This window comes from Prunus mume, linkage group LG1 (genome assembly GCF_029339155.1).
Source record: "Prunus mume cultivar Tortuosa linkage group LG1, ASM2933915v1, whole genome shotgun sequence".
Lineage (NCBI taxonomy): Eukaryota > Viridiplantae > Streptophyta > Magnoliopsida > Rosales > Rosaceae > Prunus > Prunus mume.
In genome coordinates, this window is record NC_142698.1 from 7,476,947 (window position 1) to 7,501,490 (window position 24,544).

Sequence of the window (24,544 nt, forward strand, 5' to 3'; positions counted from 1 at the left end):
ATATGCGGCAATTCTCCCAAGATCTCTTCTTTAGTATTTGTGATTGTTCCAGAAGAAATAAAACAAAAGATACGGTAGAGCTAGGACAGTTGTTGTACATGAGGTCTACCTCCTCTCTTGCTTTATTCTTCAATTGCGACCAAAATAAAAATGGAGAAGCAGAAGCTATAATTCTGGTTTTTAGTCCTAATGAAATTCCATATTATATTTTTAGTCAATAATATTATATCTGTTCTCTTAGTTGTTTGGTAGTTCCGATCTAATCCCAAATTAGAATTGGATAATGACTATTTTTTAAAAAAAAATTTAATTTTTTTTTGTGTGGAGACCTTTTGTATTGAGAATGACAATATCATATTAAACTCACATACACTACACGGATGCTAGAACTTGAACTCAGAACCTTTCTAGGGGAGTAGTTGCTCCAAACCACTACTTGCACACACTACACAACGTCGTTTTGAAGCCAGATTTTTTTAAAAAAAATTAAGGCGCCTGGACCAAAACGATGTTTTTTTGGCAAGGCGTTTAAATTATTATTTAAAAAAAAAAAAAAAAAAGTCACGCATTTCATCGAACAGGTGGTGTGCGCTTGGGGTTGTACACCAGCAAGGCTTAAGGTCGCCCCTGACCTCCATAACCATTTTTTCCGGCATCCATAGATCGACTGACCTCATTTGTCCCTCTGTGTGTCCGCTCCGCAGCCAATATGCGTTTGTGGTTATGTTCATGAAGACTTACAGCTTTCTCTTTTTTCTTTTCAAATTTTATTTACTCAAAGCAGATCTAACGTTTTTCATTAAAAGAAAGAAGCAGATGTAATATCTTAGTTTTTGCTTTTTTTATTATTTAAGTTTTTCCTTATGGTCTTAGTTTTCAATTGAAGGGACTGAAGATTTTAAAACAACTACTAAGGAGGACAAATATTTAATTTTATTAACCCAAACAAATTTGTTGTATTTACTTATGGAATAACTATGTTCAAATAAAACTACATGTCAAACGATAAGCGGCACATAAAGAAGAAGAACTCATTCGATGAAGGAGCCAAACATTCCCATCTACTATATAGACCTCATGAATTTTAAAAAGTAGAACTATGTTCGTTTGTAACTGCTTTTGTAGGGAACATTTTTGCTCATAGTCGCTTGTATTTGAAGAACGTTGAGATCTTTATTAAAAATTCAAAGTGTGTTTTAAAAAAAAAAAAAAAACGTTTAGAAGTGATTCTTGAAGAAGCTCCTATAATGTCACTTTCCTGAGAAAGAACTCTGTGAGTGTTTCTAACAAACACTATTGGAAATGTTTTTCGTTGTCAAAAAACGCTTTTAGCATTTTCAAAAACAATCTCAAGCACGTAGTAAAAATGGTTAGTGGCATCTAGTATTATTGTTTTCGGAATGATATTGGCCCCAAATAAATCGTGTCATAGTAACTTTCCAATATAACTTGCCGTTGAGGCATAAGCATTTACAGTCACCGCTAAACCATTCTTTGGCATTCTACTTAATGGCATAAGAATGGTTTAGCACCAAATCACAGTTTGACACATGCAAAAATAACTTATAAAAAACATGAGGAAAAATCACTATACCCATAGTAAATTGTGATTGGTAGGAAAGTAGGAATTCCTGCTTACAAGTAAGGAGATATTTTCTTGTTCAGACTGGCACCCAGTTTTACTGTAATGATTTTTCTGTTGCTTATAGCTTTGAACTGGTCTCTGTAATGATGCGCAGACCATGAAAAGGACTTGACCAATCTAGCAGCGGATTGCATTAATCCATTCATGTTGTCTTCCTTTTTCTTTTGCGAGCACCAGCAGAAGTGATTTTAAATAGATATCATTCAAAGTGACGACAACCTGGAATCTGTTGAAATCACATAAAGATGTTCAGTTGTGTCATTTTATTGTCTATATATTTGCAGTTTTCTGCATAATCAATCGTTCATAATTCATTGATGTTGACCAACGACCAAACCAACCAAACTTGGCTAAGTAAAAAAATAAGATCCACCAAATTGGCCATCAATTATACGTAGTGCAGGGTTAATGGACCCATCCTTGGCCTATCTATATATACAATAAAATAGGCCAGGGAATGTCTTATAATAACTGGCTGTCCGGACTACGTGGTCGTGCGATCATTCTTACAAAAACCGAATCCCCTTTCTTTTGATTTCATACGATAATTCATTCTTGTGAGTGTGTTGCTGTATAGGGTAGAAGAATCAAGGTCTTGACATGAGGACTTACATGTTCCATGGCTTTCAACATTGTCAATCACAGTGGTATTTCCCACTTCATGTTTCCAGAAAACATAATCATATCTTCCCTAGCAATTATCTCAGAAAGAAAAGTTTTGTTTTCAAAAAGCCGGTTTAGAAATAGATATTTCCGAATCAAACTATCCTTCAACTTCCATATTACAAATGGGACATATGTGTTTTGGTACCAATTTCTTTTCATGTTATAAAAGCTGGGTGCATGTGATGATCTAGGTGCCAACACCTGAAAAAGGGAAGAAAAAATATCTCACCTATATAGTTCAATTAAGTTGATCAAGTTTTTGGACATGTAAAGTTTTTTTTTTTTACAATGCGATATTCTAAACTGCTCTAAATATACGAAAAAGAGATCAAACTCGAGTACAAAGGGACAGACACACCGTCTTGTCCAACTTGCCTAACCGATAGTTACATTGGATTTAAAGTTTTTAAAACCACTTAGATATTTTTTCTTCTTTTTGGGATCAAGAAGTGATTATATATTTTACGAGGTGCCTTAAGAATTTGGTGGGATGACATAAGTTTTCCCTTGGGCACTTGCTTATTTTCTTTCATATCCTAATCTCAAACTCAAACTTTTGGCTCAAACTTGGTGGTATTTATCTAAGTTGCATTATATGTAGGTTAAATTTTTTTTTAAAAAAAAAATTATGTTCTTCTGATCGGTTTATGCTCATGCTTTTAGGTTTTTTTTAGTATAAGCGATAGTCTAAACTAGAGAGGATGGGAGATTTCTCATACACACTCACAACTAAGATATCATTGGGATTCGAACATAAGACCTCCTCTCTGCAAAATCAATGCCCTTTTTCACTGGGCCAACCATGTTGGCGGCATGTTTATTTTTTAATTAGCAAACCAAGCATCTGATCAATATTAGATTGTTGCATGGTAGTTTTAGAACTATATTGAAGTGGAATGGACACTAAAAAATTAGAGTAGATAGAAAGCATTCAATTGCCAAAACATGGTGCCATAATCCAATCCAATTATAATCAATGTACTTTAACCATAGCAGCAAGCAACCCAATACCATCTCCTTCTTGGCCTTTACGTACGTACATACACCGTACACGTGTGGATGTTCACACTTTCGTGTGCTCTGTCAAGACCCTTTATCTTCAATTATTTTAGCTTTTTCAGTGGGGCATTTAGGAAGGTTTTGGACTGTATCATATCTTCGAATGAAGACAATGCAGAAGGGGGTACTGGTTGGTGAGGCAACCTTCTCTCCACGTTAGAAAGTTTTTCACTTTAACAAATAAAAAAGGTTGGGAGCAACCCAAAAGGAAGAAAAGCACAAAATACATAGATTCTCTGCAGGCTTTGCTTTAATATCTTTCCGACCCTTGAGAAATGAGGTTGAATAAAAATTCAAATAAAATAAAAGCATGTTTTCCTCTTTGCTCTGTCCTCCACCATACTGGACATGCATTGCTTTGTCCACCATATTGGACATGCATGCATTGTGGCAAGAGGGTTTTTGTTGGATATATATTTCTGTGTGTTATGACTAGGATGAAAGAATGCTTCAACTCACGTAAAGTTCATACTTTTTTTCAGACTTTTTTTCTCTAAAAACTGTGTGCAAAGGAGATTTACAAAAAAGCCCAGCCTTACGAGCGCGGTAATGCTTTGCACAATCAAAGACAAACCCAAACTGCTGTGGGTTTAAATCATGTTGTTTGGATGGCGGATCACCCTGATTTGCTTGCAGATCCTTTGATCCAAGATTGTAATTACCTTTGTGTTTTCTTCTAATAAAATTTTGTTTCCCCTCACAAAGAAAAAACCCATGTGTGCATAATTTTTATTTATTTATAATCAGACAATGATTTGATATATTATATTTGAATATGGGTGAAGTCATATATAGGCTTGAAGTGGTCGTGACCCTTCCAAGCTCCAAAGACTCCTTTGAAGTCTACATAAAACTTACACATGTATATGGATATTCAATGCTTGCAAACAAGAAATATCACTTTTCTTTTTGAAAAACTGGAGGAGAATTTGAACTTGGATCTTCTATATCATTAAAGAAAAGAAATACCACTTCCGCGAAAAACTAGTTGGTTAATAAAATATCACCAAATGTATAAAGAAAAATGAGGAAAAGAAACATCAAGTCTTTGGCATTGCTAAATTCCAATGATGTTACCTTCGAACGAAAAAAGAAAATTGGTATACACATATATAATATACACTCAGTTGGTCCTTGTTTGAGAACAACTTTAGATGGATCTTAGACTTAGTAAAGAAAATATTTAATCCTTGTTATCATATAGCATCATCTAAAATGTGAGTGCGTTCGACTTCTTTTTTTTAACTTTACAAAGCCACCTAAAGTTCCCTAGCACGAACATATAGCTTTTGATAAGCATAATGAAATTAGAAGATTTTCGACGTCTGTTTGCCAATCACATTCTCCATTGTCATACAGAAACAGAACTAAGGAATGTCAAAGATGCTACCAGATATGAGGTATGATTATGAAAATGGGGCTTTCTGATATTGCTTTATGCATTGAACTTTTTCCTTTTGAACCCAATAAGATTGCACAAGCATGTTTAAGCTCTGAGCTTAAATCCCAAATACATCAGAATTAATACTCTTTGACAAAGAAACAAATAAAATTTGGCCAAAAAGTTAGGGCCACTATAAATGCGGTGGCTCACATTGCAAAACATAAAAGAGAACCTCGGAAAGTTAAATGGTAGAAAATCGGCCCTTGATTTTCCTGGAAAGGAAAAGTGCAAAATAATATAAACGCGATTGAGAAAAATAATCAGACAACTACAAAAGAATTTGTAGAGGGTCATTCAATACTAGTGTCCCTAGATTGTATAGGAATATTCAATATAGAAGAAAGATGAAAACAAGTGCACGCAGTCGAGTGTTTTCCTCACACTGTTTAAAGATCACTTTGATATATATAGCTCCCTAAAAGTCCTATTGTATACGACTTAGGGTTAAAATATGACACAAAACATGTTGGAATCAAAACATGAAGAAGCAGAAGCTATAATTCTAGTTTAGGGCTTCTTGCAAGACTAGAATGTCCCCTCGTTCTGTATTCTTCTATGGCGACCAAAATAAAAATGGAGAAGCAGAAGCTATAATTCTAGTTTTTGGTCCTAATGAAATTCCATATTATAGTTTTAGTCAATAATATTATATGTGTTCTCTTAGTTGTTCGGTAGTTCCAATCTAATCCCAAATTAGAATTCGGATAATTGTAATGTTGTTTTTTAGGACATTCTTATTGAGAAGGGCGATAGTAAATACTAAATTCACACACACTACCCGAATGGTAGGACTCGAATCCAAAACCTTTTCAAATGAGCAATTGCTCCAACCTACTATACTAATGGGTCCTTTGCAGATAATGACTAATGTTAAACTATGTACAAAAGGCACACAAATCTGGTTGTTGGGGGACAGTTTAACATAATTTGGAATAATTATATTCTCTTAATTAAAGTCTAGAAAACCAAAAGTTTCAAGAGAGGATAGGTTGGACATTTAAAAAAACAAATAAATAATAACAATTAATTGTAGGAGGGAATATAGCCTGGGCTGGGTGGAACAGCAGGAACTAGGAAGCTTCAAAAATCTTCAAAATGGAAACATTGATGTTGAATTTTTTCTTCTTTTGGTGTTGCTTCTTGTATAATCTAAAACAGCTTTGGTCCAGCTATGTCCGCAGCCAAACGCGTTCGTGGTTATGTCCATGAAGGCTGCTAACAGCTTTCTCTTTTTCTTTTCAAATTTTATTTACTCAAAGCATATCTCTTTCGTTTTTCATTTAAAGAAAGAAAGCAGATGTAATGTCTTAGTTTTTGCTTTTTCATATGGTCTGAGTTTTTTACTGGAAGGGGTCAATCTGAAAATTTTAAAACAATTACTAAGGGGGGAAAATATTTAATTTTATTAACCCAAACAAATTTTTTGTATTTACGTATGAAATAATTAGGTTCAAATAAAACTATGTAAATTTAGCACACATGTCAAACAACAAGCGGCACATAAAGAGGAAGGACTTATTCGATGAAGGAGCCAAGCATAAAGAGGAACTACTATAGACCTCATGAATTTTTAAAAAGTAGAACAATATAGGTCATAGACATTTAGGGCCAGTTTGGCATGTTGTGCTGTAAAAATAATTGTTGTCAGATTTGTTGTAAGATAAATCAGTTGTGAGATAAAGCAGTTTGACGTTTGGTAAACTTTTTGTTAAAAGTGTTGTTGGTACTAATTCCCACATAATTAGAAAATGATTTCCGCATAATCATTAAACACAATGCCTCTTCGAAATTGATTCTTGCATAATTAAAAAATGAAAGCACCTCATTAGCTGCTTTCACTTATTGCTTTCTCTCACAGCAATTTTTAACAATAAGTGATTTTATCATAATTTACCAAACAGGCTGAGCTTCCCAAGTTTTAAAATATAGCACTTATCACCTTAAATAAACAAACGGGCACTTAAAAGGTTGGGTATGCACGGGAAAAAATTAAAAAGGTAGGTACTAATTTGAAATGATTTTCAAAAGTTGGGTACTTTTATATAATTAACCCTTAAAAATTCAAGTGTTTTTTTCCAAAAAACATTTAGAAGTGATTCTTACAGAAGCACCTATAATGTGATTTTTCAGAGAAAGAACTTTGTGATCCAGAATCACTTATAAGTGTTTCTATCAAACGCTATTAAAAGTGTTTTTCGCTATCAAAACATGCTTTTAATTTTTTCAAAAAGAATATCAAAGACGTGATAAAAATGATTAGTACCGTCTGGTGTTATTGTTTTTGGAATGATATTGGCCCCAAATAAATCGTGGCATAGTAACATTCTGTCTTTGCTACGCTCCTCTTTGACCAAATGATGAACACGAAACAGCTCACAAGCAAAACCCAAAGCAAACGACTAAACGAATCTTTGGGCTAAAAAAACGACTAAGGGAATAAATAACCCCACATTTAGAGGCAGCCAGCTCCTATTGGCCTACCCACACCATCTCCACCGTTTGATTCTTCCCACGTGTCTTCACAGAAGCCCTTGATTCGTGTTCGGTGTTTGTTCACTTGGAACGTGGAAGCTGCTTTCACTGTTAACAATTTAATATTGTGTTATATGCTTTGAACGAACATAATCATCGGGCCCTATCACTTTTCAGCAAGTCCCTTTCCTTGAAACATTGCTTTCAAACGTTTACCTAGTATATAACTTAAATTATTTTGCATAAAAGTCCCTATATCTTGATATATTTAAGGTAGATATATTGTAATTTTGATTCTTTCATTACATTTCCCTTCCTCATCGTGTATAAAGCCTAAATTTAGATACGTACATTCATTCACAAAATTAGTAAACGTTTTCTTTATTTCCCTTAAAAATTAAAGAAGTAAACTTAGGTCATGTTTAGTGGTTCGGACTGGACTAGACTATTTCAATTAAATCGGATTAGTGTCTTGGTCGTTATTTGGTGAATTTATAAATGTTGGGTCTAGACTTATTAAATTGAATAACAATCTAACATATTGTGTCTTACAAGTCTTATCTATAGAAATGAGACTCATAAGAATTGATTTCGACTCAACTACAAACCAATCCAAATCGAGCCACCAAACAAATTTGAGGTTCACAACTTTGTTGTGTTGTAGCATGTGTATGTAATTTGAGGTTTACAACTTTGTTATGAACGGCAAGATTTTCTCAACCTTTTTTTTATGTATATACCAGACAATGTAGAGGCACCAATGCAAATTTGAAGTAGTCTGTGTCTTGTATCATTTCTTCCACACCAAGTATAATGGTTTCCCTATTAAGAAATCAGAAGGTGAAGAACCCATATATAATAATTTTAAATTCAATGAAACCTCCAGAACAACAAATATCTGGGTCCTTAAAGTTGTTGTTTCTGCTGTTTGGAGGGGTCCACCACCTTTTCTCTGTTTGAATCTGCTGAAAAGAACAAAAAAGAGTCTATATAAGAAGCAGGCCTGTATTAAAGAAATATGTCATAGGAAGGAAGGAAGTAAAAGAAAGCAGAGCGAGCAGCCTTAGAAGCCTTTCTCTTTGAGAGTTGGAAGGCAAGGAAAGAATCCATTGAATTGTTTACTAGCAAGGGAAGTTCCTTGCAGTTTCTCTAGGGACAGCTAACTTTCCAATGTTCTCTATATAAATTTTGTTCACCAAGTAATTGCTAAAAGGCATCTAGCTCTCTGTTTTTTTCTCTCTTGCTCATTTCATCATCTGTCATCTCTGTTTTCTCATTAGTCTCCTCTCCTTTACAACTTTTTTCCTAGCTGAGCTTGTGTTAAGCATACGCAGCTTCTCTTAGACTCATTTTGCTTGAGTAAAAAAAAAATCCTTGAAACCTGAAAATGGGAGTTGGAGGAACTTTGGAGTATTTGTCTGATTTAGTGCACAACAGCAGCCATAAACACAAAAAGAAGAAGCAATTACAGACTGTGGAGCTCAAAGTCAGAATGGACTGTGATGGCTGTGAGCTTAAGGTCAAGAAGGCCCTCTCTTCTTTAAGTGGTATGTTGTTGTTAATATTGTATCATTTTTTCTTCTTTGAGAGTTGAAAATTTTGAGCTGAAAATGTTGGGTTTTTGTTGTTTTGCAGGAGTTAAATCTGTGGAGATTAACAGGAAGCAACAGAAGGTGAGTGTGACAGGTTATGTTGAAGCAAACAAAGTGCTGAAGAAGGCAAAGTCAACAGGGAAGAGGGCAGAGATATGGCCTTATATACCCTACAACTTAGTGGCACAACCCTACATTGCCCAAGCTTATGACAAGAAGGCACCTCCTGGTTATGTCAGAAATGTGGAGAACATGAACATGACCTCCTCCACTGGCACTGTCACAAGATATGAGGACCCTTACACCACCATGTTCAGTGATGACAACCCCAATGCCTGCTCTATCATGTAATAGCATCATGGCATCTTCTCATTAGTCTCTCTCTCTCTCTCTCTCTCTCTCTCTCTCTCTCCTAGCTTTTCAAGCCTCTGTAATATTTTCAGTCTAGGACCTTTTTTGTCTTCTTCATTTTCTTAGTTTTGTTTCTTATATTATTGTATTTTTGTTTTGGGTTCCCTTTTTTTAATGAGAAATATGAGGAATTAAGGATTTTGATCATGCTTGTTTTCTTGCCCTCCGACGGTCCATATCATTAAACTAATGTGGTTTCCAAATCAGTGGTTGGGCTTAAAGTTAGAGGAAATAATCCAAAACCATTGACCAAAATCAATGATTGGTAATAAGTGAGGAGATGTTAAGATTTTATATGCACAGAAGAATACGATATTGGGTGAAGTGGAACAGTGGACTTGAAATAGAATAGACGAGACAATTCTATATCACGCCTTTTATATTAACAACACTTTTAAACCCAAAAAATACAAATGAAAATAAAAGAAGCGGTCGAATAGCTTTTGGGGTATTTGGTGAAACTAGTTGAGTTGTTATGAGGTACCTATCATACATAGCTTTATTTTTATGTTTACTTCTCGTGCCTCTGGGATGGCTTTGGTTTGTTCACAGCTGTATCTCTTCACCCCAAACGAGTTGGTGCTAGCTGGCTGTCTCTTCTATTTTAAGTTAAGGGGCCTTAGGGGTTGCTGTTGTGGCTCCATAAGCAAAACAACCATACATGGCAAACAAAGTGGAAGTGGACCTAGATTTCAACTTTGTAGGTCTTTGATGATTATACAAATAACAAATTACATATACAATGTGTGACATTGAAGATCCCCCAAGATTTTAAGTGACTAATATGAAATCGTATAATGTTGTTACAAGAGTTTGTAGTTTTAGTGATAGTGTGCATTTAGGCCCGCATTCATGACTAAAGCTTGAATCTCTACCTTCCGGAGGCTGTATATGAAAAACAACATGTCTAGGGCGTCTAGTATTCAAAATAATTGGCACCAACGTTAACATTATTCAAATCCATTTGGTTCCAGAAAGAGCTAAAGGAAATTGCCAAGGAAAGCAGATCCGTCTTTTTGGTTACTCAACCAAACATGAAGAACTAAGGAATCAACTTTCTTCCTTTCTTTCCCTTTTAACCTTTTCTCTTTTCTTTCTGTATCCTTTCTCTGATCCAGAGGAAGCGTAAAGACGTTTTCATATGCATACCTAGAGCTCAAAAAGCAATATCTTTGATAAAGCAATGTTAAGCAATCAACCCCACCTCTTAACTTTGTTTAAAACCATATTCACTTCACCTCCAATCCTAAAAATCAAAATTACAAGCATCTAAGGTCTAATCACAAAATTTATGTTTTCTTGTGTAATACAAATGCCATTTGACAAAATTTTGTATGTAACTTCAATCACGGTGCACTGTTTACTCTGTCATTTATCATGTTGTCAACTTGCCACATATTACATAATGACTAATCATAGTTAGCATATGTGATTGCATCATTAGGAAAATGTTAATAAGTTAATACGCGCAACATAATATACGTGATCACAAATGACCTGGTAACAATGCACCGCAGTTGAAGACGGTGAGCAAAAATGTAGGATAAAGGCAAAAAGCAAGCCCCCACAGTGTAAAGTTTAGAAGGTTAAAGTGGAAAGAAATGAAAACTACTGGGCCACAACATATTCCCAAAGATAATTACTAATGTATCAGGTCACTTCCTTTGATAAGATAAGTACCTACAGCACTAGTATCCTCCATTTGCGGCATTGATGTGAGGGGCGGAGCCAAAGCCAAACTTGAAGTGGTGTTGGCCTTCTTCTTTTTTTATTTTTTTATTTTTTTATTTTTTTATTTTTTTATTTTTTTATTTTTTTATTTTTTTATTTTTTTTTTTTATTGAGATAACTGCTCTTAATCACTTAAACTACAAGTCCTTTGTGTGTTAACCTCCATTTACAATGATAAAGTCATTTATGATTAAGTTTTAAAGGTCCATACAAATCTAAAAATCCTAACTCCGCCCGTGGAAATATTTCAGATGGCAAACCATCAAACATATTGATGTACGCTATATGTACAGAAAAGAAAAAAAGATGTGCCAAGCTCCATGACAGGCCAGATGAGTGTACTAACCAACCCACAGGAACTTTGGCCGTTTTTATAAAGGTGACCAGACCAGTGTCAGCAATGAGAGAGCAGCTAGGCAGTGAGGTCCTCTAAATTTTCAGAACTAAGCCCATTTTGGGCAAATGTAGATATTCAAGAGAAAAGCCATGGTCTCAGCAGCAACACGTCTAACATAAAGCAATCTGAAAGATTTGGTTAAGGATCTTTTATTGCATCATGCTCTTCTCTTCCCATAGGCATGCATTTTGAGACACCTTTTGCTGGTTTTCAAAGTGAGATAAAATTGGAGTACTATGTCGTACACCAAATATGTAAGCAACCATCCTAATCCCATCAGCATTACGGATGCCACTGAAGAGTTAAAGCCAAAGCATCAGCTCTAAAACCAAATCTGGGAATGTGTGTGTGTGTGTGTGTTTTTTTAAAATTGGAAAACTTTCATATGACCTTATAGAGAAATGAACTCTCTGCTGCAACCCAGTGGTTTTGATTGAGCTTGACACTGATCACTTTATGAGGTGAAACAGCTAACTGAGCCTACTTTTATGGGTATTAGCATTCAAATCAGGGACAAGTAGTTTTTTTCAAAGTGTTTAAATTACATAAGATAAGTATGTTCATTAATAGGAATTTTCATGTGTTCCATAGAGGTAATGCTATATACATAAAAAATGTAAGGTAGAACGTAGAATGAAATAGGCGGGAGCTATACCGACTTTATTCAGGGATAGATCTCCGGTTAGCAAGCCAAGCGTACAAAAAGAAGGTGCTCTCATATATGCATGCTTGAGGAGTCCTGTCTCAACTTGTATTTAACAGTGGAAGCTTTGAGTTTCAGGAAAGTCAGGAGATGCACTTGATCTGGGTTCCCTATCTATTTGCTGGCAATGGCCTATTTCCCGAGTAGATACCAACAAAATTAATATCGTAGACAAGAGTAGCATTGCCCGGTATATTGCAGTCACCTATAAGAAAAAAATTATATATTATATCAGTTTCTGAATAGTTGTCAAAATAATTCACGGAGTATGCTTTCATTTCTCCTCATGCTCTAGGAATAAATTAGAAACCGTCACATTTAAGAAAGGTGTAGCACTATGATACCATAAAATATCAAAAATTATGAAAGCAAATATCGACAGTGGTGTTATTTAACTGTCCCAAGAAGTTAACTCATAGTATATAGCTAGTATTTAGAAACATATACAGATAATGAGGATGATAGTGACTTAACCACATATTTTATGGCCTTAGTATAGGCTAGGCATTTTAAGATGATAGAAAGTTACGAGTTTATGACTTTGGCCAAGGGCAAGAGTTAAAAGATACAATAACCTAGGAAAACTAACAAGTCAAGATATGGGTCCTCACCTGAGAAGCATCCTGCAGGTTCTGGTCCATATGCTAAATGTGAAGGAATGTGGAGCTTACGTTTTCCCCCTGTGCAACATTTGTTGGGTAATGATTTGTTATCTTCTTTTTTCACAAATGGCAAAAACATAGAACACAATAACCTGTTCTGAAGTCCTACCTACTTGCATTGGAGGCACACCATCACCCCCATAAATTCCTTGATCCAATCCTCTAATGACCTGGACAACAAAGTATACATAAGATAAACGTAAATGAGCATACATAAATGAGGCCATATGTAGAGGGATAAAACAAAGTGCAATAGGGGAGATAAACATTCGTTTACTGAGAAGTTGAATAAAACAAAGTCCAAATGCTCTGTACAACAAGTTGGAGAACTGCATGCAATACATACACCATGCCCAAATGCAGTTGCAATTTATCTAACAGCACACTCTCTCATGTTAAAGGAATAACATAAATTGCACCTAAGTAAGCAAAAGACAGAACAGCCATAGAACAGAGAATCAGCAGTTCACAGAAAGCAAAGTGCACATAATATAGGCGGTTAAGATGTAATTTTAGTACGAAAATATAACAAGTGGATAACCATAAGATATCTAAAAAGAATTTTGCTTATGATTATTCTGTGGCTTTTGCGCTCATTAAGCAGTGTGATCCTAGATTTAAAAGCTTCATGCATGATTAACGTCAATTGGGAAATGAAGAGATACTATTTCATCTAACTGGCAATAAAGTAGAACAGTATCAATCATTTGAGACAATTTCATACCTTGCCAACACCAATACGCATAGTCAGAGGTCTGCCACGTTTGTAGCTGCTGTCAAAGACTGTCCCATCAGCAAATCTTGCGGTGTAGTGAACCTGCATTCGTTTTAGCAGGTTATTGTGTTATTACATTGTGCTTGATAAAAACTGAAGTTTAAGAGAAATGGAGAGTAACATGATACACAGGTAAGGTTTTTAGTAGTTTATTCATCTGAATCTTGGTATATCATTTCCGGTCATTTATTTTCTAAACATGTACTCTGCAGTTTTGTTTTGTTTCTGAAGTTCTACACACAAAGGAGAATGTTGGTGAGTATTTTAGGCTGAGGCTAATTACATTGTCAAGTTTCTCTCTTTAATAGTGTAAATTTTTGGGATCGAACAACTAATTAACAGGCCAAGAAGATGAAATCATAAAACTGATTTGAACAGACCAAACAGATGCTGCTTGTATATTTGGTGCAAGTGAGTCAAGAATTTCTCCCCCGGCAGGTGAGGATTAGTTTCACTAAATATAGGAAGACAATTACTCTCTATGAAGGAATGAGCGTTTAGATGGACTTTTATGGTTTTCAGAAGCTTGTTGCAGAGAAGTCCTACAGGTTTCTGGACATTTGACGTCATGACAATATATTCAAGGCATACAAAAACTATTTTTTTGAGAAGATACAAAACCTAGGGAATGTATGTATGGCGAATGAACACGAATCAAGAAGGGGAAAATCATGAGTAAAGTCATGCTTGGAAAAAAGTTCAATACCAAGGTTTGAGAAATGTTCTGGATTCATATTACTGAAACACAATCAACTTCACTTGTATCTCTCTTTCCCAATGTTTTGATCACATATGATATGAATTCATGTCTTATATACTTGGGATTTTAGAGAGACAACAGCTTTAAAATTTTCTTCATAGTCAGTGTATTTGATATCCATTAAAAACTACCAAAACTTCAAATTCAGTAAAAATACAACAATGACAAACCAAACCAAGATTAGTTTTCCATGTTCAAGTAAAACTGAAGCAATTAAGCACAATTAGAGGATATCCCAACAAAAAAGTTTGTATTTTTATTTCAAAATATATCGGAAAAACTCACATTGATGAGCTCACCACGAGGAGCGTCCACACCAGAACCCACTGAAACATCACAGAAGCCAAGCCCAGAACGAACAAAGTTCAGTTCACACAAAGGCTCCCCCACAGTGGCGTAGTATTCAATTCTTGTGGCATTAGCTTCCAAAGGTGACAATGCCACAAGTGAAGCTGCTAAAAGCCCAAAACCCACATCCAAAACACTCTGCTTGGTCACAAATTTTGAAGCCCAAGACACCTTTGCATTGTTTTCAGCTGTGGACGGTGAAGAAGATGAACAATAACAAGTGGGTTTGGAATTGCAGGAGGAAAAGGAGGTTGTAGGATGAAGGCTTTGAATATGGGGGAGGGGCTTTGGAGTTGTAAGGATTAGAGCAGAGACCTTCATTCTTCTTTTTGGCTTTTTTTTTTTTTTTTTGGCTTTCTTTTTTAGTTTTGGCTATCTGGAGCTTTGAGTTGTATGTATGGCTTAGCAAAATGATAACTGCTAAAACGATTCCGGTGCTTTGGGTGGGAAAGAAGAGTGGATACGATGGGACCCATTTGGGGGTGATCTGGGCCGGTAAACTGGGATCAGAGTCGATCTGGCCTTTTCTTTGATTCATAGTTGGGCAAACCCCAGAATTTGTGTTTTTTGGGCCGGCCCAAAATGTTCTGAATTGAAAACCACAAGAAGATGAAACTTTATGCAAAGGTTGAGTTTTGGTTAGTGAAGATGGTGTTATTGGCAACAATCAAAGAAATGGAACATTTTTGAATCATGTCTACCATAAGTTTTTAGAAAGTAGTCCCTACCTTAGAGCCTCGAACACTTCAAGCCATTGCATATGGAGGACGGGAGATCCAAACTTATTATTTCTTTTCAATATTGGAAAGAAAAATATCACTAAATTAATAGCTAGTTGATACTAAAATTAACTGAGATTATATATGTGGTTCTCCATAGAATGTATTAATATGATATTAAAGTAGATTGAACATTCACCAAAAGAAGGTAGAATTCAGAACTATATGAATTGTCTCTTTCAAGCAAGTAATCTGAGCTTAATGGGGTCTTACTTAAGTGTTTTTGTTCATTTTAGTTTAATTAAAAAGATTAAAATGCTAAGCAATGATTTTATAATTAGGTTGTTCTAATCAATTTTTGTGGGGCGCGATCTCGTTCTTACATATCTATATTTCAATAGATACATTCCCTTGAGAGATTAATATTAATCTATTAGTTAATAGTTGGTTTATGTTTACATAATATCTGTGCATAGACTCTTTTAAACAAGTAATCTAAGTTCACTGCGATTTGTTGAGCTCATCATTTGATCTACATCACTAAAAATGAGTCAAAACTTTGACTCGGTTTAAATGTGAAGCCCCTTTAAAGACAACACCTGAAAGCCTGAAGCACATTCGTCCGTTAGTAGTCACTCTCTTCATGCAAGTCACCTCACATTAAACTCATCTGTTTTGCTTTCCATTAAATCATAATCCTCAGCCATTACTACCCCCAGATTGGTTTTCAACTTATTTTGCATGCCAAAAGTACAAGAAGAAAGCAAAATATCACTCCCTTTCTTCCTCCAAATTCTCATCCATTCTTACCTCTAGTTTTTATGTCGTTCTGTAATTTTGGGACTGCTCTGTCAACTTCCTTGCCAAGGTCAGTGAAGGTTCTCTCTCTCTCTCTCTCTCTCTCTCTCTCTCTCTCTCACACACACACATAAAAATCCTTTTAACTTGGTTTTTTTGGTTACTCTCGCTATTATAAATTTATATTCATACTGGTTTCTCTGGCATGTATTTCAAATGTCAATTTATTTTGAATCATCACCAAATTTGAAACATTCAATTTAAAACAGATGCCATGCAACATTTTATTCTGTAGGACGAGTAAAATTCTGCACATGGCCTTTTATTTTGAAAAAAAAAAATAGTTATTACCGTTGAGACCGTTAAAGGACCCTTTTACCGTTAAGAGGGTTGGGATCAATCTTTTGCGTATATCCGTGTTCTCACGGGTGCATGGCATGGACCGTTAGGTTGAATATATATTCGAATCTTGGCCGTTAATACCGTTATGCTGTAATAAATATTCAAATTTTTCATTGATATGGTTTTTCTTTTAATCTCATTTTAAGAAAGAGGATTCGTAAAATGTTTAAGAGTACCTTTTTTTTTTTTTTTTGGGTGAGCTACTTCTGGAGACTTAATTCTGCCCTTTCTTTTAATTTTCTCTATGATATTCTGAAAATTATTGTTAGCTTTATCTTTCAGAGGCTTGTTTTGCACAAAAAAATTAATTGATATATATATATATATATATTTGCCCAATTCCAGCGAGAATCTCTCTCATTTATGACATGACACTCTTTTTACAAGCTCATCTTTTACACGTAGCAAATGTAACCTGAATATCATTTGTGTTATATATGACTTGCATTCTTTGATATATATATCTCTCCCCTCTCGGAGTCATACTCTTATATCTACACAGCCTTCGCTTAATTAGAGGAAAGCCATGGCCAACAGATCATCGATGGAGAGAAAGGTACGTAGGACTTCAATTTATTCATTTAATTTCTACTTTCATATGTACTTTGCTTTTCAATTACTTTTCTTTTATGTGCCATGGTGATATAAGTATGTATTAATCCACATTGGGACATACGTTTTCTGTTATACAAATTTATAAAAGAGGATAAAGTGATTTTTTTTTACTGAGATGAACCAGTTTGCGAATTAGATTATCAGAATGATTTTGGTTTTTATTTTATGTTTACATATCTAGGGGAAGGCACTTTTGGAGCCTCATCATGTTGCTTCGCAATTTCCTACTAGCAGCAGAAATGGGACAAGTTTGCAGCCCCTTGAAGTGAAGTCAGTGCTCTCTCTCTCTCTCTCTCTCTGTCTGAAGTTAGTACTCCTCCCTCCCGTCTCTCTGTGTGAAGTTAGTGCTCCCTCCCTCCCTCTCTCTCTCTCTCTCTCTAGATTAGTAAAGTAGTTTAAAGCTTTACTAAAATTTCCTTTCAAAGAAGGATTTAATCAATTTTTTTCTTTTTTTGTTATGTTCAATTTCTCATTTAATGACTCTACTTTTGTGAGCGCGCTCTACATTTAAAAGAAAAATATCAGTAGTAAAACTATGAAACATAATAATAATAATAATAAAAAATGTCATGTAACCATCTAACTCTTGTTCTAATGATTTTTTTTCTTTTACAACATTCAAAAATGTCTCAACTTCAAATTCCCCTTCGACTGTGATGTTTGTTTTCTTTTTCCTTTCGTTTCTTCTCGAACTTTAAATTTTGTAAATATCATTTTACATATATCTATTTTGTCATGAAATTTGTAAACGCGCAGGAGGCATCCTAATCAAGTATCGCTTAATAAAGCCCCCCAAAATCCAAATGCCATGAATTTTCCTTCTTCAGTCCTGCTAAAAAAGGCCTTAAGTTCATTAACCGAACCACCAAAGTCCAAAAGTCCAGGTTCATCTTCAACAGCTCACCATGCCAATCCTACAAGCACCAATTATGGCAACAAAATCCATACCTTATCACCCTCTACAATTCCAACGCAGGTAATTAATTAGTTGCTTCTTAATTTCATTTGACAACTAAGTAGTTGAAATAATGTGATTGTACAATATTCATGGCAGGCAAACAATATCCATTTGGGGTCTGTTCCATATCCGCTAGCACAACCAACTAACGATGGCCAGGGCTTCAATAGATCACTCCCAAGAAACCGGCGGCTCCCGGGGGTTGGCACAAGTGGTAGTGCTGCCTCAGCGCTGCCGTATTCCAGACCTGGAATATTGGGCACTAGTCCAGCAGTATGCAACTTTAAGTTGTAGTGGTTTAAAAGTTCATTTTTTCTATTAAGCAATGTTTAATTACTGGACATTAATTAATTATGTGCTGGGTTAAATTATTTTGGGGCTAATGCAGGGCAGCCAGGGGACCTTTGGACCAGTGATCATCACGGGACCAGTGCCTAGGAATGTCCCACGTTTTCATGACTCGGTACAGGTATATATATCAGTCTAAACCCTAAAAGGGTTCTTAGTATATATTTCCCTTTTATTGCTACACCCTAATTGTATGTTTTAGCAAAATATATTACGTACTGGGAATGCTAGAGAGACCATATTATTGTACCATATATTACATCTCTAATAGAGGTGATATACCTACTCGTATTGGCGGGACATACCTCTATTAAAGATGTCACACAATGTGCAGAGAGGGAGGAGCTACATACATGCCTAAAGTGGCTGTGTGTAAGTTCATAAACTTTTAAGCTATTTCTCCTGCCTCCGACTCCCGGTCCCCAAAATATATAAACTCTAGCTTCACCATTTACGATATATATGGTATTCTTAACACTACTTTTACATCCCTGCTATTTTCCTCACATTTCCGTATACTGAAAACGGACAACTAATGCGGTCCACTTATTGAACAGGGTTTATATGGTCGGTCCTAAATCACTTAACACATTTCTTTATATCATGACAGAGAGGAGCTATGAATAATCAATATAGGCAACAGCTGTTAGCGAATGCAAGTATGGAGCTCCGACGAAGGTTTCCAAAAGTATGTAATTAATTAATTTAGGACAATATTGGACTTGGTTTAATTAGTTTCTAAAATGTTCATTAATCAACAACTGTTGATTAAGCACCATAGAATTAAAAATCTTAATCACAGGTACAGGTACGGGGACCAATAAGAGACCATGATCATGAGAAGCTGGCATTGGCAACCGAAGAAGCCCATCAGTGGCCTGTGATATATGGCCATCCTCTTCGGGTACGTGCCAACTTCTAATTACAAGTTCAACCTAAAAATCTATTAAATTTCAAAGAGACGGGCATGCGGCCCACTACTAACAACACTAATATGAGTTGAGTCAATGGCCACACCGAATCAATGTGTGATCGATCTAGGTCAGAGTGTTGGTTTGAGTTTGAATTGGGGTGTCAAATTTCAAATAGACGAGCCTGTAGCCCATTACTAAGAGCGCTTCCAGCAATGGCCCCTTGCCCAAGCAACAGGAGGCCCAAGCCCTAATTTGTAGTTCCAGCGGGCTTCTACAGCCTTGGTAGCACATGGGTCCCACCAAATCAAGAGAGCCCAAAGGCAAGATCAGTCTGGGCTGTTGCCTAAGGTTTGCTGACGTCATGAGCCAAAATTTTAAAAAATCTAAAAAAATACTAAAAATTTCAATTTAAAAAAATAAATAAATCATTCGTCATATTCTTCACTTCCCACACCAAAACTCTATACAAATTCCTATTTCCATGGTAACTACTATTCACATGAATAGTAACCCATTGCCTTGCCCTTGCCCATTGCCATGGCAAATGGGTGGAAGTGCTCTAACAACATTGTTATTATCCCCAACTTAACCACCTACAAAGCCTAGTAGGTGTGAGGTTTGATCCCAAAAGGCCTCAATGTTATTATAAGTTGTAGTTTAATCAGTTAAGTTTCCGATATAGGACCTTTTTTTTTATTATGAGATAGGGGAGACAAAACCCCAAAAAAAAGACAACTAACTACCGATCAATATGGAACTTTATATTCTTCAACATAACCATTTTCACCATTTCTACTGTAGAGAGGAGATTTTTGAACTTTTAATTTTCTATTTTTAATATAAATTCTGATTACTTGTTTAATATTTCTGCGGCAGGATTTTGATGTAACCAAGGGGATGTATAATGGCAGAGAAGACGATCATTACTACCCCTTCCCAGCGCATCTTATCAACATAGATGATTTCAGTTAAACCCGAAAATGGGAAACTAATTTGCATTTTACTTGGAGTAGGGTTGCTTGGAGGTTTAACATTAGCATGGCATGGACGTGAAAGTAGGGCTTGGAGCTTGGTTATATATTTGAATGTTTGTTTACTTGGAAATTATATGTTTCCATGCTTGTTATTTTTTATACTGCTCTTAATCAACAAATTATTCAGACAAAAGTTTGTTCTTGTGCTCCCACCCAAAAGTTTCTTTTTTAACTTCAATGAGTTGTTCAGAAAAATGTCAATGGAAAAGAAAAATTATTTAGACAAAAAAAAACTTTGAGAAATTAGGAAAACCCAATACAAGAACTAAAACAGAGGAAAACAAAGAAAATTAACCCTAGTCCCACCCCTTGAGAGAAGTTGAGGTTTCACCCCAAAATCAATTGACAATAAGTGAGTAGCTCAACTCCTTTGCCGATGCAAGGTTTATAAACTTTAGGGTGAGGATCGTTGAAAAGTTGAGAGATCGGGGCGGTGGAAATTTATATGGAAATCTAAATTATTGAGCTGTCGAGGCTAAATTACCACCCAAAAAAAAAAAAAAAAAACTCGTTCTTATCCGATAACTGCTACAAAAAAGTGACTTCCTTTTGCAAGAAGGAACCATCATTATTAAAAGGTGATGTTTATTTTTGGTAGTTCACCAATAAGTTAGACTAATTTCAACATGGACCACTTTTGGTGGTTGTTTTTAACATTTGCCTAAAAATTTACAGAGAGCTACAATACAACTCAAAATTTTGAAATGGATTTCAATCCTATATTGAATACAAAATAAATGTTCCTGTGCTAGATTTTTACAACAAAGAATGTAATTAAACTTGGTTCTTCAAATTTTCTTTTCTTCCTTTGCAACCTCTTGCTTGGTATATTTACTGAAGCACCCACAAGACAAGCACCAATGACTATGGCCTGTGAACTCCTCTAGTTGCACCACAGCCCATTATAGAGGAAGGCAATTTTCCCACCTTATCAATTCCTGATTCAAACACCACACCCATTCCCATAAAGAAATGAGACTCTATGTGGCAATGAAACGCCCAAGCCCCTGGATTATCTGCCCTGAACCTCAAAGCAGTCCACCCATAACGATGAACAGGCACAGTATTCTTCATGATAGGGTTCACCAAATTGTACTTCTTTGGATCATTGAAAATGTCAAACTTGCCCTCCCCATATCCCAGGACCCAGAAATCGTGCCCGTGAAGATGCCACGGGTGCGTCTCGCTGTTGTTCGGGTTCCTGGTGTTGGCATTTTGGAGTATAAGGTCCACTGTTGTATTGAACTGGAGCCTGTAAATCCCATTGCTTACTGTAGCATTTGTGTTGTTTGGTTTCTTGTAAATGTCATAGTTTACAAAATCGTACCCATCAGGTGGAGAAGTTTGATCAAATGCATCAGTCAAGTTCTGCTTGAGGGCAATGAGATAAGGTGTGTGAGGATGAGTGAATGACACATTGTTGACTGACCAGCGGACATAACCGTTGACGGTGTTTTGTGTGTTGAGAAGCACAATCACTCTGTCTGCGGTTGGGGGAAGGGGTGTGGATGAAGCCTTGGTGTGATTTGATGGCAAGACTTTGATCCAATCGGGCGCGAACATTGTCCCAAGCAGGGCCTGCCGGGGGTACCGCCGAAGGAGATCTCCTCGGGTGGTTTGGATAGTAATTGAGAATGGCTAAACCAGGTGGGGTGGTGGCATTTCGGCTAACCACATTTGTTGTCATCCAATAATTTCTTGAAGGGTCTTGGTCTGCTTTTATTAGCACAGAATATGTCTCACCAGAATATAAGAAAAGGTTCTTCACAACAAATGGCTCAACATAATGCCCGTCTGCCTCAACCACTGTCATATTATGGCCCTGCAATATGGACAAGTTTTGTTAATTATATGCTAATACTTAAAATTATGCAGATTGTGTTCTGCATACTACATGAACATGGATAAATTAGTACCTCTATTTGAAAACTGAGGGCAGACAGAGAAGTCAAGCTAGCAACCCTTAGTCGATACGTCTTGCCAGGGACGACTGTCATTGCGTAAGGGGAGCATTCCGGGTTCGTTGCGTTACAAACTTCGGGGTCTAAGCTTGGAGTGGTCAGTGTGGAGCAGTCGAATCTTCCTTTTCCTTGTATCAAAAGCGACTGAAATTTTGGCCAAAAGGAAAACCCATTAACAAGTGCATTGACAGCAGCAAACAGTAAACTAGTAAATTCTATTTGTTACCCAAAAACTGAATAGAGAGACAATTAATTACCTGAGGTTCCCCAACCCAGACAAACTTAAGGGAGGACAGCCCAACTGCGTTTTCATAAGTGCTCTTGTGGAACCAATCATTAAGTATGATGCTTCGATCATAATCGTAAGAAAAAGGCTCTGATTCTCCATCAGGAAGCGCTACACGAATCGAACCATATAAACCAGCTTCTCTCTGCATTCCATAATGAGCATGGTAGAGGTATGTTCCAGGCTGCAAAAGGCAATTTAATCATACATGGAGATCAGTATAAATTATTAATTCAACAACAACAATCTGTCTGCCATGAAAATGATGTCCTACTTACCCTATCAACCACAAACTGATATTTGAATTTGTCTCCAGGCACTATTGGGCATTGAGTCACGCCTTCAGTTCCATCACTCCACGGTGTTCCAATCTGCAACCGAAAAAAGAAGCACACTTTCAGATGCTATGAAACATAAAAAATTAAAAAGTTTAGCTGATCAAATAACAAATAAATAGGAATTGAGGAAATTACGAGGATTGTACCTGTCGAATTCCATGCCAATGTATGGCTACATTTTCTGTCCATAAACTGTTTGTAAGCTCAACAATGATGGTGTCTCCCTGCTGAGCAAGTATGGTTGGTCCAGGAGATCTACCATTAATGGTTATCACCAGCTTCTTGAAGCAATCAGGGGACTTGTACTCATACTTCACCTCCCATTTGTAATGCCTAATTCTAGCCTCCACTGCTGGAACCTCAACCAAAGACAAGAACAGAAACAAAGCCAGAAATAACTTTAAAATGCAACCATTTCTCTGTAAAAGCTCAACCATTTCTCTTTGGAACCTTTACAAAGCTCACTGAAAAAACTACAGAGACTCTATTTGAAAGTTGATGAAATATTAATTATATTGGGTGCTGTTGCTTCCTCAAACTCAAATTGGCGCTTTTTGTAAAAGTGCTAGCTGCTTCAATTGCTTTTCCCCCCTCCAGCTCTATATATAGTGTCTGAGTCTTTGGTCAAACATGGTAGCTAAAGACTCAATCAATTACTCAGTCTTTGGTCAACCATGCAGGAAATTACTGGGTATTTTCCTGTTTATGAGCTTGTGTTTTTCGTATGAAGCTGACATCTTCAAATTATTTGCAATTTTCTTTTTTTATGAAGTTTTAATTGGTCAAACCAACTCCATGTCCATGTTGCCAAGTTGTATTTTTCTTTTTCTTTTTAGCCCCGAAATGTTGTACCATATCATGTCAAAACACGAGAAAGAAATCCAGCAGTAAGGTGGAAATTTCTATGAAAACGAGTTGTTTCAGGCTTTGGTTTTGCAGCAACAAGAAGACATACTATGGATATAAGATTATTTGAGATGAATTTTTGTATTTCAAACATTCAAACTAAATATCTTTTTTGTCTTCATTCATAAATCATTTTTACGAGAAATCGACAATATAAAAGCGATATAAACATATTAATTAATTATGAAAACATTAAAGGACATCCATTGATCGAGAAGATGGAAGAATCGTCCAGTTGAAGCTGATTAAATATAAGTAAAATATGATCACGATCACATTTTAAACTCCTTTATCGTATTGAATTACACTTGTGTATTTTATATGGCGGAAAAAAGTGCATACGTATCCCTCTAGTTTATCCTATCTACACAAGAGTTCGGGTGGTCTATTTTGTGACCCTATTAAGTATTATCCTCTACAATAAGTATTATTTAAGAAATATCATTGTGAGACCTTTACGGTGTAGGTTGAGGAGGACCCTCTCCTTCGCTGGAGCTTCATCAAAGTTTGATCTGCATTGACCCGTTTACCAGAAAATAGTAATAAGCATGGTGCCCTATCCAAATATATCCATGCATGATTACCCCACCATTCCCGGTA

At 36.0% G+C, this 24,544-nt stretch overlaps 3 protein-coding genes across 4 annotated transcripts; 1 reads left to right on the plus strand and 2 right to left on the minus strand.

Moving 5' to 3' along the window:
• Positions 1-8,304: 8,304 nt before the first annotated feature.
• On the plus strand, positions 8,305-9,436 carry LOC103331917 (Heavy metal transport/detoxification superfamily protein). The gene is made up of 2 exons (XM_008234592.2): positions 8,305-8,833; positions 8,922-9,436. The coding sequence occupies exons 1-2, from the start codon at positions 8,674-8,676 to the stop codon at positions 9,227-9,229; spliced, it is 468 nt and encodes a 155-aa protein (XP_008232814.1). The 5' UTR covers positions 8,305-8,673; the 3' UTR covers positions 9,230-9,436.
• Positions 9,437-11,924: 2,488 nt separating this feature from the next.
• PNSL4 (FK506-binding protein 16-2) lies at positions 11,925-15,091 on the minus strand. 2 transcript variants are annotated; one of them, XM_089044241.1, is made up of 5 exons: positions 14,603-15,091; positions 13,507-13,599; positions 12,896-12,952; positions 12,732-12,800; positions 11,925-12,325 (listed from the first exon to the last, which is right to left on the minus strand). In XM_089044241.1, the coding sequence occupies exons 1-4, from the start codon at positions 14,984-14,986 to the stop codon at positions 12,765-12,767; spliced, it is 570 nt and encodes a 189-aa protein (XP_088900367.1). In that variant the 5' UTR covers positions 14,987-15,091; the 3' UTR covers positions 11,925-12,325; positions 12,732-12,764. The 2 variants fall into 2 exon arrangements, with proteins under 2 accessions (XP_088900367.1, XP_088900366.1); XM_089044240.1 differs by having other exon boundaries at positions 12,892-12,952; positions 14,603-15,090.
• Positions 15,092-21,021: 5,930 nt separating this feature from the next.
• On the minus strand, positions 21,022-23,599 carry LOC103332491 (Cupredoxin superfamily protein). The gene is given in 6 exon segments (XM_089044287.1): positions 21,022-21,950; positions 21,952-22,275; positions 22,370-22,558; positions 22,672-22,884; positions 22,979-23,071; positions 23,185-23,599. Coding segments are annotated over 6 exon segments (1,743 nt in total). The 5' UTR covers positions 23,476-23,599; the 3' UTR covers positions 21,022-21,317.
• Positions 23,600-24,544: the final 945 nt, after the last annotated feature.